We start from the raw sequence: 13536 nt of genomic DNA, 5'->3' as shown, positions 1-13536 counted from the left end.
GGGTGAAAACTGTAATTTCCCCTATCATATATCAACAATAATCAACATGTGTTAGAAATAGGAAAAAATACAATTTTCATCCCTCAATGTTGCACTAATTTGACATTTGGTCCCTCTTGTCCACAAAAAAACACATTACGTCCCTCATGTTTAAAAAATGCAACATTTTAGTTATTTTCGTCAATTTTCCACTAAACCTAACGGAATCAAGCATGTGCCCATCACTGTCTTAACTGACGGACGAACATTAAATTAACGGATATGACAAAAAGTGTTAAATTATTAAAACATAAATGATCAAATGTGTTTTTTATGAACATGAAGGACCAAATATGAAATCAATGCAAACTTGAGGGATGAAAACTAAAATTTCCCGTTAGAAATATATAAATATGACAACATCATACTCTTATTTCTCTCTTCTCTCTTCTCAATTCTCATACATATCTTACTAATTATTCACAAATCTTTCATCTTTTTAAAAAATATCTAGGTGCAATGGCAAATTGCTCCTTGTATTTACTACATTCGGAGTTAAAATTGGATTTTGAATGAATTTACTTGAAAATTTGGAAAATGATTTTATTATTGAAATTTCATACAAATAAGCAAAATTAAATTATTAATGATAAATTACAACCACCCCTGAGGTGTGGTTAAATTACGAAAAACCCCTCTTGTTTGGATAATTAAAAAAAAATCAACTATGAATCTACCCCTCAACTATGAATCTTCTTACACCTCCACCCTTATGGTGTCAAATTCAACATAATCATCTAAATTCCGTAGAATGTGCTCTAGTTTGCACTCATTCTGTGTAAAAATACAGTTTATGATGCACCATAATCTGATATATACAAGCCAAAAAACAGATCTTATGAACATCTTGCTTCAAAATGTGGGGCTCGAATGGAATAAAACGGGTACAAAAGTGATAATATTCCATATAATCAAGAAGATCCACTAAATTTGAAACTGCAAGGGTGGACGTGTAAGAAAATTCATAGTTGAGGGTTGTTGTAATTACCCAAACATGAGGGTTTTTTTTGTAATTTTACCATACCCAAGGGGTTGGTTGTAATTTACTCAATTATTAATAAACATAAAAGGGTAGCAAACCAAAGTGTGCGCCAGGCTGGCCATAGCAAATATTTTGCATGGACAAAACTACCCTTTCTTTTACTTTTTTATTATTAGAAAAAGGTGTAACTTTACGAAATGAATAAAATAAATAAAAAATTAATATCCCGATCCTCTCCTCCGTCTTCCTCCGAGCGTGACGAAGCTCCTCCGCGGGGAAACTCTGAACCACCGGTCACTTCCTGAAAATTTCCCTCCCGCCGCCGATTTCTGGTCACGTATCTGCCGATTAACCCTCCGGAATCCCATTTGTGTACATATGAACGACAATGTACAAATATAACGGTGAGGTAGAATTATCCGACAATTAGGGTTTCGTGGTCGTAGGAACACGCGGAGATGGCTCGCCAAATGACGACTTCCGCCTTCCACAAATCAAAAACCCTCGACAACAAATACGTACGCATTTCTAAAATTATCTCCCTGAGTTCAGTTTTATTGCCCCCTTTTATTTTTACTTTAATTGATTTTATTTTATTTTTGATGAAAAATAATAATATTGATTGCAGATGCTTGGAGATGAAATTGGGAAGGGGGCTTATGGAAGAGTGTACAAGGGCTTGGATTTGGAGAATGGAGATTTTGTTGCAATCAAGCAAGTCTCTCTAGAGAACATTGCCCAGGAGGATCTTAACACTATTATGGTCTGATTTTCATTAGTTAATGTGACTGAAACTTAGTCTTCTTTCTATTGTTTGCTTGTGATTTCCCGAATTCCGACTCACCACTTGTTTTTTTTCCTTGCATGACATCGATCATTTTCTGCTTATGGGAATATGACAGCAAGAGATCGATTTGCTAAAGGTAATTTTGGCGTGTTATATTTACCGGTACTGTGAAGTAAATATATCCGAAGAAATTAGTATAAAGTGTTAGCTGCGATAATGGTGGGTCTGTTTGATGTGTATATTAGGTAAACTTTGTAATTAGTGCTAATTAAAAAGTTTGATTTCAAAATAACATCATTCTTGTGGCTCAAACCCTTGATCACAAATAACAGAGTTTATGTGGGTCAAAAGTGTGTTCTTTTTAGGATTTATGAATGTCAATCTCGTGATTGTTCAAGACTTAATGCATGAAAAAAATAATGACCACATCTTTTCCATATTGTTGTTATGTTGGTATCACATTATGCTGTATGCTTTCAACTTTCTACTTTGGTCTTCATGCTGCAACATTTTAAAATGAGACTGCACTACTGTTAAATTGATTTCTGCTTTTATTCTTATTGATATGTGGCTTATCTCTTGCAGAATTTGAATCATAAGAACATTGTGAAATATCTTGGATCTTTGAAGACAAAAACTCATCTTCACATTATTCTTGAGTAAGTAAAGATTTTAACTACTTCCCTATTTTTTCAACTTACCTGGAAATTATTCTCATAATCCATTTTTTTCCCTTTTTTGAAGGTATGTTGAGAATGGTTCACTTGCAAATATTATTAAACCAAATAAGTTTGGACCTTTCCCAGAGTCTTTGGTAGCTGTCTATATAGCCCAGGTTTTTATAAGTTCTGACATTTTATCAGTTAGTTTCTGTTCATTTTGGTTATAAATATCTAGTACTATGCTGTAATCAGGTATTGGAAGGTTTAGTATATTTACATGAACAAGGTGTAATTCATCGAGATATCAAGGGGGCAAATATTTTGACAACAAAAGAGGTATACCAAATATTGTCAGGCTGCTTTCTGATCATTTTGCCAATGTCATTGTATTCTAGTTGTCTGGTTCCCTTTTATTGCTGTAATTTGTTTTAGAGAAGGTAGGGTTTTTTTTTTTTTTTTTTTTTTTTCTAATGCGAATAGAATGGCAATATAATGTGATTGCGGATTGCATGGACTCATATTTTATGGAGTTTTTTACTTGAACAAGTTCTCATGCTCTTTGTATGCGAATGCATCAATATGTGTTTTCTAGATCGTTTATGGCTTAACCAGTATTTCCTTCATCGAACTTAAACTTTCAGGGTCTCGTCAAACTTGCAGATTTCGGGGTTGCCACAAAACTTACTGAAGCAGATGTTAACACACATTCTGTTGTTGGAACACCTTACTGGATGGCGCCTGAGGTATTGCTCTTAATATTAGTATTTAGGGTCGATTTTCTTTTTCCATTTCGTGCGAAGTTCAAATTTCTTAGTCTTACATGTATTTGTTGGTATCACATGACTGAAAACAACAACTTGGTTGGGGAGTGTGTCTTAATAGTAAAGTTGCCAGACATTATGGGATAACAATTGTTGTTGGCATTAGGATTATGTCAGTTTGAGTGCTAAGTCTCATAGGAGGCTAAGTATCTGCAGTCCTAAAAAACATACATTGTATTTTTTATCAGGCTTAGGAGGTTAGGCTATGTCAGAAGTGAGTAATTGTAATATGATGTGTGCAATTAGAATTTTCCCAATGGGGGCCGAAAGTGGGAATATCATCATCTCTCAATGGTGGAAAATGCGTATCCATGGGTTGATGCCCTGGGCTCGAACGAAATGTGCTGAACGAATTATTTTCCCATCTCAAATCTAATTAGTTTAGCAGCTGAAGGATGAGGTAGTGATGTACTTTCAGTTTTGAACTTGATTGATGAATTAAATTTTTTGCGCTCAGTTGGTGAATACGGTTTTTGTGGTTATTGCACTTAACTTTGGTTTACGTTTTTCTTTCTGTATGTTTCCACATCTTATTGTGTTTTTCGTTAATGTTCTAGCCTAGCTTGTGTAGTCTATGTTGAGCAAGTTTGGGAGTGAGATTATAAATCTTTTCCGTCCTTTTAGAATGTTGCTATACTTCTTTGATGAAGTTTATTCGTTTGTCCCCATAGTGCCCTTAGATTGAGGTATAGAGATGTTGCAATACTTCTTATTTATAGAGTGAACGAGAAAGGACTGGAAGCAAGGAGTGGGATTGGATTAAAAAGAAATCTTACACCGGAAATAAACTTGAAGATAAAATGACAAGTACTTGAAGCTGACTATAACATAATATTTCTTCTGTATTAGCGACGTGCCTGAACCCTTCTATTATCTGTTCAATTCCGTCTTCTTTTGATGAATGCCAATGGAAAGAAATGCAGTTTCCCATGATGGAAAATACGTACTGTTGGGATTGCTTGGCTATTGATTATGCCTTTTTTCTTAAGTGTTATTTAGATCTTTTCCTTTGCTTATAAAAAGTACAGTAGTCCTCCCCTGATGCTCTCATGAAGCTTTATTTTTGTAATCATGCAAGTGAGCCTTATTTTTGTTTTTGTTGGGGAAGGGCAAAATGGTGGATATATAAAAAGGGTAACAGAGAGAGGATTACATCCCTTTAATGGAAGAACATAACCTTACAATCTTTACAGAGGGAAAATGAATTGAGCATGTCATAGAGAGTATAATAGTGAATACTATGATGCAATCTTCTTATTTTTTTGGTATCAGAAAAAAATTCTGTTAGGTTCTTTCGTTTATTCATATATCAGATACCATTCCATTACTTAATATTAGCTCTTTTGGGCCAGTAACAAATAGTCTAATGCTACTTTGCATTTCATTGTTACTCCTACATTCTTACTTCTTTTTTATTGTCAAACATGAAACTTTTATGCGATGCTCACAGTTTACTCCTGAGCTGTGGCATGATAAATTACATTTTCTGCCTTGTTGTACAATTGCAGGTCATTGAAATGTCAGGAGTTTGTGCCGCATCTGATATTTGGAGTGTTGGCTGCACCGTGATTGAACTTCTCACATGTGTTCCACCATACTATGACCTGCAGCCCATGCCTGCCCTGTTTAGGATTGTACAGGTAGAAATAAGGTCTGCGTTATCATACTTTTCATCATCATTATTCCTATCAAATTGATTTATAGTGGGTAGCTGATAACTGAAAGTGGATATTGAAACATTAGTAATAGGCACATATAGTGAATCTGGTAGCAGTAGTATTACTATTGCCTTTTTGAACTTGTCACTTCATTGCTTCTTATCCAGGATGAGCATCCTCCAATTCCAGATAGTCTATCTCCATCCATTACTGATTTCCTGCGCCAGTGTTTTAAGAAGGTCAGCTGGAAAATTAGGAGTGATATATTTGTGATATGTTTTTTCTTGCTTGACCTTTTTTTTTGGGTTTTTGTTGGACATGTCATCTTTGTTTTTCTTTAAATCAGATAGAGATCTATGGGGTTGTTTATTTCCCTTTGAACCTTTTAGTTTGCTCTTTAACAGTCCAGTTTGCCTTTGCAGGATGCTAGACAGAGGCCCGATGCTAAAACTTTACTTTCACACCCCTGGATTCAAAACTCAAGACGTGCTCTGCAGACTTCTCTACGTCATAGTGGAACACTAAAGTATATTCTACTGATCCTCTCTCTATTTCTCTGTCTCTCTTCCGGCTATTGTCTCTCTTATGGAATCTTACAATGTCTGCTAAGTTTAACGCATTATCTCTAAAAACAATCACAAAACAGCAGTTTCATTGTTAATATTTTTTTCCACCTGTTGAGATTGGTTGATCTGTGCTAAATTGTATTTTTTCTCTTCGTTTGGCGATCCATCGCTTCTGTTATCATGGAATGATGAGCTTAAGACCTAATAGTCCGTGTTAAGACATATTAGGTTCTGTACCGGGGCTTCATGATGTATTTATGACATATTCTGCTGTATTAGTGCTGAGTTTCTAATACATTGGAGAAAAGGTCTGCTGTTTGTCTTGTATCAATTGTCTGCTTCCCTGCCCGATTTGATAGAATTGATATTCTTGTGTATGTTGCATCTAAGTGTCGATGGCTCAATGGAAGAAACAAAACTCTGTATTTGTTCTGCATCGACGACCTATGCCTTATGTATAAGGAAGAAGAATTTTTTGGATTTGAAAAAAAAAAAGAAACAACTTTGCTGACAATTACATATTTTTTTGTCAGAAGAGTCCTCCAAGTATTTTGGTTTTGCATTAGATTCGTTTGTTTATTTTTTTTGACTATGCTATGAAAAAAAATAAAGAAGAGAGGATAGGCTCATTACATTCATAAAAAAAAGCTATGAGAATTTACCCGAAGTTATTGAGCGTGAGAGCCAAATGAATCGAAAGATTCATGTTTGGTTCGTTCATCAATGCACATGGGGTTCTTTTATAGGCAATGCTTCTTTTATTTTTCTTCTGTGGTGCCATTGGAGTATTTGACTAGTTAGCGTTATGATAAACAATCTTTGAGTATATGGATTCTCGTCATTTTACAGAAATATTGAGGAAGATGGACCCGGGAATGCTGAATTAAGTCGAGGAAAACTGCATAATGTGGAAACCTCTTCCACTGAGAAAGTAAAGTAATTGTTTTTCGGAACTTTCATGTTCTTAACCATGCTTTGCTATTATGACTTGATTACTTCATAACATTTTCCTGGGTTTTTCTTTTCTTTTCTTTTTGGATCATAACATTTTCCTGATTTTCTTGGGAACTTGTTCCGGGTTTCAGGAAGGTAAGCTGGAGGCCCTTTCTTCAGGGGTCACCAAGTCGTTTGAGGATGATAGTTCCAATCTGACCGAGGGAAGGTCAGATAACCTAGAGGCAGATGTTATTTCAGATCGAGATCCAACATATGAAAAGTCACCTATGCAAGTATTAGATAGTCATGAGGCGTCAATTTCTAATTCCACGGAGAACTTTAGTCAGCAGGACGAAGTGATATTAAATGATGTCGAACCTGATGAATCTAACAAAAAGAATGTTATGTCTAGAAAAGTTGAGAAAAAGGGAAGCACTGTTTCTACTGACCATAGTAAATTTAGTTTTGGTCAAAAGAGCCAAGATAGTAGCTCACAAAAGGTAACTTTTACTATTTAGCTTATTTATCTTAATATTAATACACATGGGATGTTTAGATGCTTGTTTAAATAGTGCAAGCTCATATCAATTATCATAGATTACACTGTAGCTTTGAATTTAAGAAGTTCGAGACAAGTTTTAGGTGTATATTATGCTTTATAGAAGAATTTAACTGTGTCAAGATTATCAAACTACTCCAATTTAGTATGCACATAAATCTCTCTTGCTCCCCCCCCCTCTCCCACACATACACAACCATAAGTCTCTGAAGTGATAGATTAACATGAGAAAATTTTACACATTCATTCTTATATTACCATTCCAGTACTTCCATTAATATCAAGTTTGTGAAATTTACAAGTGCAAGGAACAAATTGTCTGTCTCCTGTCCTGAATATTAAGATAAGACTGTGTTTGTTTGGATTTTGAATGAATAGTAAATTGTTTACGTGCAGTAGTTTCTAACCATCTAACTTTTCGACTAGCCCAGAACACTGACAATTATGTGATGTATTTATCTAGTTAGTATGTAGCAATCGGTAGTGCGGTAATTGGTGGTAAGGGTTATTTCTCTCAACCATGTCAGCTTGCTTAAATTGAAACTTGACTAAGATTTAGTCTAACTTGTTTATTTTTCTCCAGTGTTTGTATTTCCATTGACATGTTATATCATCATGCATATCAGTGTTGATGGATTTTTGTTTGCCATCTATGTAGTCTTTGAAGGAATCAATGAATTCCGGTGGAAATGAGCTTAGTAGATTCAGTGACCCCCCAGGTGATGCTAATTTGGACGACTTATTTCATCCTTTGGAGAACTTGGAGGACCGCGTAACTGAAGCCTCTACCTCTGCATCCTCTTCACATTTGATCCGGGACAATGCAATCCCTGACAGTGGAAAGAATGATCTAGCTACAAAATTAAGGGCCACAATTGCCCAGAAACAGATGGAGAATGAATCAGCACAGGCAAATGGTGACCTACTTCGTCTAATGATGGGTGTTTTGAAGGAAGATGTAATTGATATTGATACCCTGGTAAGCTTGAAAACTTAAAATCAATTCTTTACTTAATAAATGCCTCTAATATTTGTTTTATGCTTTGCTTGCTGATCAGGGATTTGAAGATAAATTGCCTGCAGAAAATCTTTTTCACCTTCAGGTAACTTCATACTTGTATGTACTTGCAGGATTGTTTTTTTATGTTGTCAATTATGGCTTCTCTTTTTACTTAAGTTATCACCCAACAAACTTTTAAAACTTACCCCAGAATAGTTCCACTTGTATGTTCCTCGAAAATGCTTTTTGGTTGCTTACATCTCACTTCTCTACAAGGGAAGGGAACTAAGTTTGATCAACACTAATTTTAATATGAACAAAACTATTAAACTCGCAGGCTGCCTTTTTTTTTTTTTGAGATAACTGGCGAGTATTTCACATGAAGATTTAAGATTTTGAGATACGTACCCATAACACTTGAAGAAACTTATCTGATATTTCTGAAGTGCCACGTTCTGTGGGATAAGCAAAGACTGCTGGTAGTTACTCTGCCAATCAACTAAACCACTTTTTTTAAAAAAAAATCTGATTCTTGGAGTCATTAAGGCTATTGCCCTGATGATTTCACGCTAAGAGATTAATAATTTGATCCAGTGTAATGGATATGGATTAATATCTATTTGTTCAGATGGAATTTAGTTTATTCATCCGATTCTGAGTTTGTGATGCCTATTCATATTCTGTTTTTAGTAATTATGTTTTTGTAAGTATAAAAAGAAGCAAATCCTGTTTTAAAACAGTTTGGTTTATGTGCCACAGGCGGTAGAATTTAGCAAATTAGTTTCATCTCTGAGGCCAGAGGAACCAGAAGATGTAATTGTCTCTTCTTGTCAGAAGTTGACTACGTTCTTTCATCAGCGACCGGAGCAGAAAATTGTTTTCATTACACAACATGGTTTGCTCCCTCTAATGGAACTACTCGAGGTTCCAAGACCTCGCGTATGTAATTTGCATGAAGTCAAATAATTTATTTACCTTCTTGTTTTATGTACATTTTGTTACTGTGTTCTCCTCTCAGAATTATGGATTAATTCCTTTTCAAAAATTCAGGTCACATGTTCAGTGCTTCAAGTTCTGAACAAAATAATCAAAGATAACACCGATTTTCAGGAGAATGCTTGTCTAGTTGGTCTTGTAAGTATTCTTAACGCCCTCTGTGTTTATGTGTTCATCTTCATTTGTTTATTTGGGGGAGGGGCGGATTTGGGGTTGGGGCGGGTGTGGGTGTAAGTGGGTGTTAATCATTAAGGCAATTGTGAAATGAATACAGCGATAAATAAAGTTCAAGTTATTATGAAAATTTGATGAGTAAATCCCCATCAACAGGTAGTTTTTTATCCCGAAAGATTAATAGAACCTACCTAGTTTTTTGTTCTTGAACTGCAAATAAAACACAAGAATTTTGAGTTTTAGGTATCAATTCATTTACTAAATACTAACTATTTATATGCATACAGTATGGCCATTGTCCTTGATGATTCTGATTTTTTAAAGGTTCCTATGAAAAAAATAAATCTTCTGATCTATGTTTGAAAAACTTGGGCTCCATTACTTGTTTGTATCAATTTAGTGAAAGTAGGAGTTTAACCCGATGATTTAGGATTTGATCTATTGACCCAAAACATTGAACATGATGTAATATAAAACAACTAACACTCTCTAGGAGTGGTGGTACCTGGTCTCACCTCTTACAGATGAGGCTAAGGTTTGAGTCCTACTCCCCTGCTTCCCTGTGTTTGAAGCTACAGTTTCATCTAGAAAATAAGTAATATGGAGCAGCAAAAAGAGTTATTTTCATCATTAAACCTCTAGGATGCACAAGTTTCCATCCAAAATCCAGTTACACTACATTTTCTTGACCACTATACTGCAAACTCGACGATGAAATCAAACTTAGCTTAGGGAAAAATGGAGGCAATCTTGTCAACTTTAGATGGGTTACAAATCACTACTTTTCTGACTTCTTCGGATAGTTTACCTGGATAAAAAAGTTTGTCACATGCATTATATGATGAAAAAAAAACTAATTTTGTCTCTCATGCAAGACACGATGAAAGAAAAGAGTTTAGTTTCGTCCCCTTTATGGTCCAGATTATTGTTTTTACTTCAATGTCCGTATTTTTTGGCAATTGTTGATTGTTGTGAAACCATCTGTTTCAGATTCCTGTTGTGATGGGCTTTGCCGTGCATGACCGTCCTCGGGAGGTCCGCATGGAAGCAGCATACTTCATACAGCAACTCTGCCAATCAAGGTAAAAATAGTTTCTCCTGCTGATTAGATTGTAGACCTAAATCATTTGATTCAGTTTACTTGATATATGCTTTGTTTCCTCCAGCTCGTTGACGTTGCAAATGTTTATTGCTTGTCGTGGTATACCCATCCTGGTGGGCTTTCTAGAGGCTGATTATGCGAAGTATAGGTCAGTAGTTTTCATCCGCATTAGACTATTGATTTTCTTTTCTTGTGATTATCCAGCTTTAAGAAGCCATTTATGTTTACTAGCTTCTTGTGGTAGTTCATAACTTATCCCAGAATTGATTGCAACATATAAAATTCATTTTGGATTAAGATTTCTGCTTTATGGATTCATTGACTAACTATTCTGACTGACTTAATTCCAGGGAAATGGTTCATATGGCTATTGATGGCATGTGGCAGGTTTTCAAACTTCAGAAGTCCACCTCTAGAAATGATTTTTGTCGTATAGCTGCCAAGAACGGGATATTACTTAGACTTATTAACACTCTTTACAGTTTGAACGAGGCAACTCGTCTAGCTGCTGTAACTTCAGGTGGGGGGTTCCCTCCTGATGGTTTGGCTCCTCGACCAAGATCCGATGCTCTGGATTCTAGCAGTCCTTCATTTGTGCAGATGGATTCTTCATTTTATGGGAGCGACCAGCCTGAGCACCTTAGACTTAAGCAAGGAGACCAGATATCACAAACCAGACTACAAGAACCGTCACGGACATCAATATCACTTTCGCCTGAACAAAGATTTGTCCCTTCCGATGTTGATAGGCCTCAATCAAGTACTGCTACATTGGAGGCTTCAGGTGCTTCAAGAGTGACCGATCAAAGAAGTGCAAATTCAGCAAGCAGGACATCCACGGATAAGGCTCCAAAATCAGCGGACATGACATCAAATGGATTCCCTACTCACACTGGTGGCCAGCAAGAGAATGTTAGACCCCTTCTAAGTTTACTGGATAAAGAACCTCCATCACGCCATTTCTCTGGTCAGCTCGAGTATGTACGGCATCTCACAGGGGTCGAGAAACATGAAAACATTTTGCCTCTTTTGCATGCATCTAATGACAAGAAAACGAATGGACTTGATTTTTTGATGGCTGAATTCGCAGGTGAACATAACTTTTTACCGAGCACAATTTCTCGAGAGGAAGTTGATATATTAAAAGTGAATCTTTCAGTTTTGAGTTTTATATTCAAGCACCAAGATATTACTAACCTAACAATTATTACTTTCTGCCAGAGGTTTCTGGACGAGGAAGGGAAAATTCTAATGTGGATTCATTGCCTAGAGGTTCACCTAAAGCAGCTAATAAGAAGTTAGGATCTCTGGCATCAAATGGAGGAATTGTTGCTACATCTGGACTTGCATCACAGAGGGCATCTGGTGTGCTTTCTGGTTCAGGAGTTTTAAATGCAAGACCAGGGAGTGCTACGTCATCTGGTCTTCTCTCGCATATGGTATCACCATGGAATGTTGATGTTGCTCGGGAATATCTGGAAAAGGTGGCAGACCTTCTATTTGAGTTTGCTGCAGCAGACACAGCAGTAAAGTCTTATATGTGTAGCCAAAGTCTGCTTAGTCGTCTATTTCAGATGTTCAATAAGATAGAGCCCCCAATTCTTTTGAAGGTACTGCAAAACTGTCTTTAACATTGTGTTATTTTTCATGGTCAAACTGTCTTACAGTTTTGTTTCTTTTAGCTATTGAAGTGTATAAATCATCTGTCAACCGATCCACATTGCTTAGAACATCTTCAGCGAGCCGATGCAATCAAGTATTTGATCCCCAACCTTGATCTTAAAGAAGGTGCCCTTGTGTCACAAATTCATCATGAGGTCAGATATTGAATTTTGTACTGTTACTCTTTCCTTTTTGGATGCATGTTTCGTATTTCTTCATGTTCTTGACATTTTGTTTCTTTTTTTTTCGGTTTTCAGGTCCTTAATGCACTATTCAACCTATGTAAGATTAACAAGAGGAGACAAGAGCAAGCGGCAGAAAATGGGATAATTCCCCACTTGATGCTTTTTGTCATGACAGATTCGCCTTTAAAACAGTATGCGCTACCTCTTCTATGTGATATGGCCCATGCATCACGAAACTCAAGGGAGCAATTACGAGCTCATGGGGGTCTGGATGTGTACCTCAGCCTTCTCGAAGATGACCTCTGGTCTGTGACCGCATTAGATTCTATTGCTGTATGCTTGGCCCACGATAATGAAAACAGGAAAGTAGAACAAGCTTTGCTTAGAAAGGAGGCTGTACAGAAACTGGTTAAGTTCTTCCAGTGCTGTCCTGAACAACACTTCTTGCACATATTAGAACCGTTCTTGAAAATTATCACGTAAGTTGCTTTCTGCTTTCGAGATGGGTTTTTTTATAAATTTTACATACGTATCAATGTGTGTGTATCGGGTAACTCTATGTCGTTGCAACTGACGATGCTGTATTTTGATGCAGGAAATCGTCTCGGATTAATACTACTTTAGCAGTTAACGGGTTGACACCACTGCTAATCTCTAGACTTGTTCATCCAGATGCAATAGCTCGCCTGAATTTACTTAAATTAATAAAGGTGGGTAAAGGAGTTTTCTTATATGCCACTCATAATATAAAATGTTTCTGGAATTTCAAATAGAAATCTAAGCGTTCGTGTTAGGACCAGATTTTTGACGAGTTTTCTTGTTGTTGGTTGAATTTGTCAGGCTGTGTACGAACATCACCCTCGACCAAAGCAACTGATTGTGGAAAATGATTTGCCTCAGAAGCTTCAGAATTTGATAGAGGAGAGAAGAGACGGACAGAGTTCCGGAGGACAAGTTTTGGTTAAGCAAATGGCAACTTCACTACTAAAAGCACTTCATATCAACACTGTACTATGAGATATATAAATCGCGATGTTCCCATCTATTCCTGTTATGTATATTTACTTCATATTTGTAAAAAGCTTCATTTTGTTCCCAATATTCCTTCCTTTTTGGTGTTGTTTTTTATGTTTTCACGTTGCCCGACATTTAATTTTTCATTTTCTATTTTTAAAACAAGATGTGAAAGTAGCTGTTTGATGGTGGCCATTGTTTCTTGCATTATTGAATCTTTTATTTTGAAATCTGCGGTGTTGATCCGTGGCCTTTATTTTGTATATTGACGACAATCCGGATCAAGTTGAATTATATAGTCATGTGAATGAATGTAAAAACATTATCTATACTTATTCTCTATTGAGTGTAAATATTCAACTACAGCAAATTCCTCAAATGTTTGGACAAAAA

The 13536-nt window shown here is 36.2% G+C and overlaps 1 protein-coding gene across 3 annotated transcripts; it reads left to right on the top strand.

Moving 5' to 3' along the window:
- Positions 1-1131: 1131 nt before the first annotated feature.
- Positions 1132-13373, top strand: LOC105959977 (MAP3K epsilon protein kinase 1). Of its 3 annotated transcripts, XM_088818630.1 has the most exons (24): positions 1221-1539; positions 1650-1784; positions 1924-1944; positions 2394-2467; positions 2553-2643; positions 2723-2806; positions 3112-3213; positions 4800-4931; positions 5117-5188; positions 5372-5475; positions 6365-6446; positions 6601-6951; positions 7669-7989; positions 8069-8113; positions 8770-8949; positions 9061-9144; positions 10171-10262; positions 10347-10430; positions 10633-11372; positions 11504-11892; positions 11965-12099; positions 12202-12608; positions 12725-12839; positions 12970-13373. In XM_088818630.1, the coding sequence occupies exons 1-24, from the start codon at positions 1480-1482 to the stop codon at positions 13144-13146; spliced, it is 4077 nt and encodes a 1358-aa protein (XP_088674756.1). In that variant the 5' UTR covers positions 1221-1479; the 3' UTR covers positions 13147-13373. The 3 variants fall into 3 exon arrangements, with proteins under 3 accessions (XP_088674757.1, XP_088674758.1, XP_088674756.1); XM_088818631.1 differs by lacking the exon at positions 1924-1944 and having other exon boundaries at positions 1132-1539; positions 1650-1805; XM_088818632.1 differs by lacking the exon at positions 1924-1944 and having other exon boundaries at positions 1216-1539; positions 1650-1805; positions 3131-3213.
- Positions 13374-13536: the final 163 nt, after the last annotated feature.

The sequence above is a fragment of the Erythranthe guttata genome, chromosome 5 (assembly GCF_056151865.1).
Source record: "Erythranthe guttata isolate IM_541 chromosome 5, IM_541, whole genome shotgun sequence".
Lineage (NCBI taxonomy): Eukaryota > Viridiplantae > Streptophyta > Magnoliopsida > Lamiales > Phrymaceae > Erythranthe > Erythranthe guttata.
This window is presented reverse-complemented; position numbering and strand designations above follow the sequence as displayed.

Bases quoted from the DNA above. Each gene is read 5' to 3' on its own strand.
- LOC105959977 (XM_088818630.1), top strand. From the start codon at position 1,480: ATGGCTCGCCAAATGACGACTTCCGCCTTCCACAAATCAAAAACCCTC. The intron at 10,263-10,346 runs GTAAAAATAGTT...TGTTTCCTCCAG, and splicing joins CAGCAACTCTGCCAATCAAG to CTCGTTGACGTTGCAAATGT. The intron at 11,373-11,503 runs GTGAACATAACT...ACTTTCTGCCAG, and splicing joins TTTGATGGCTGAATTCGCAG to AGGTTTCTGGACGAGGAAGG.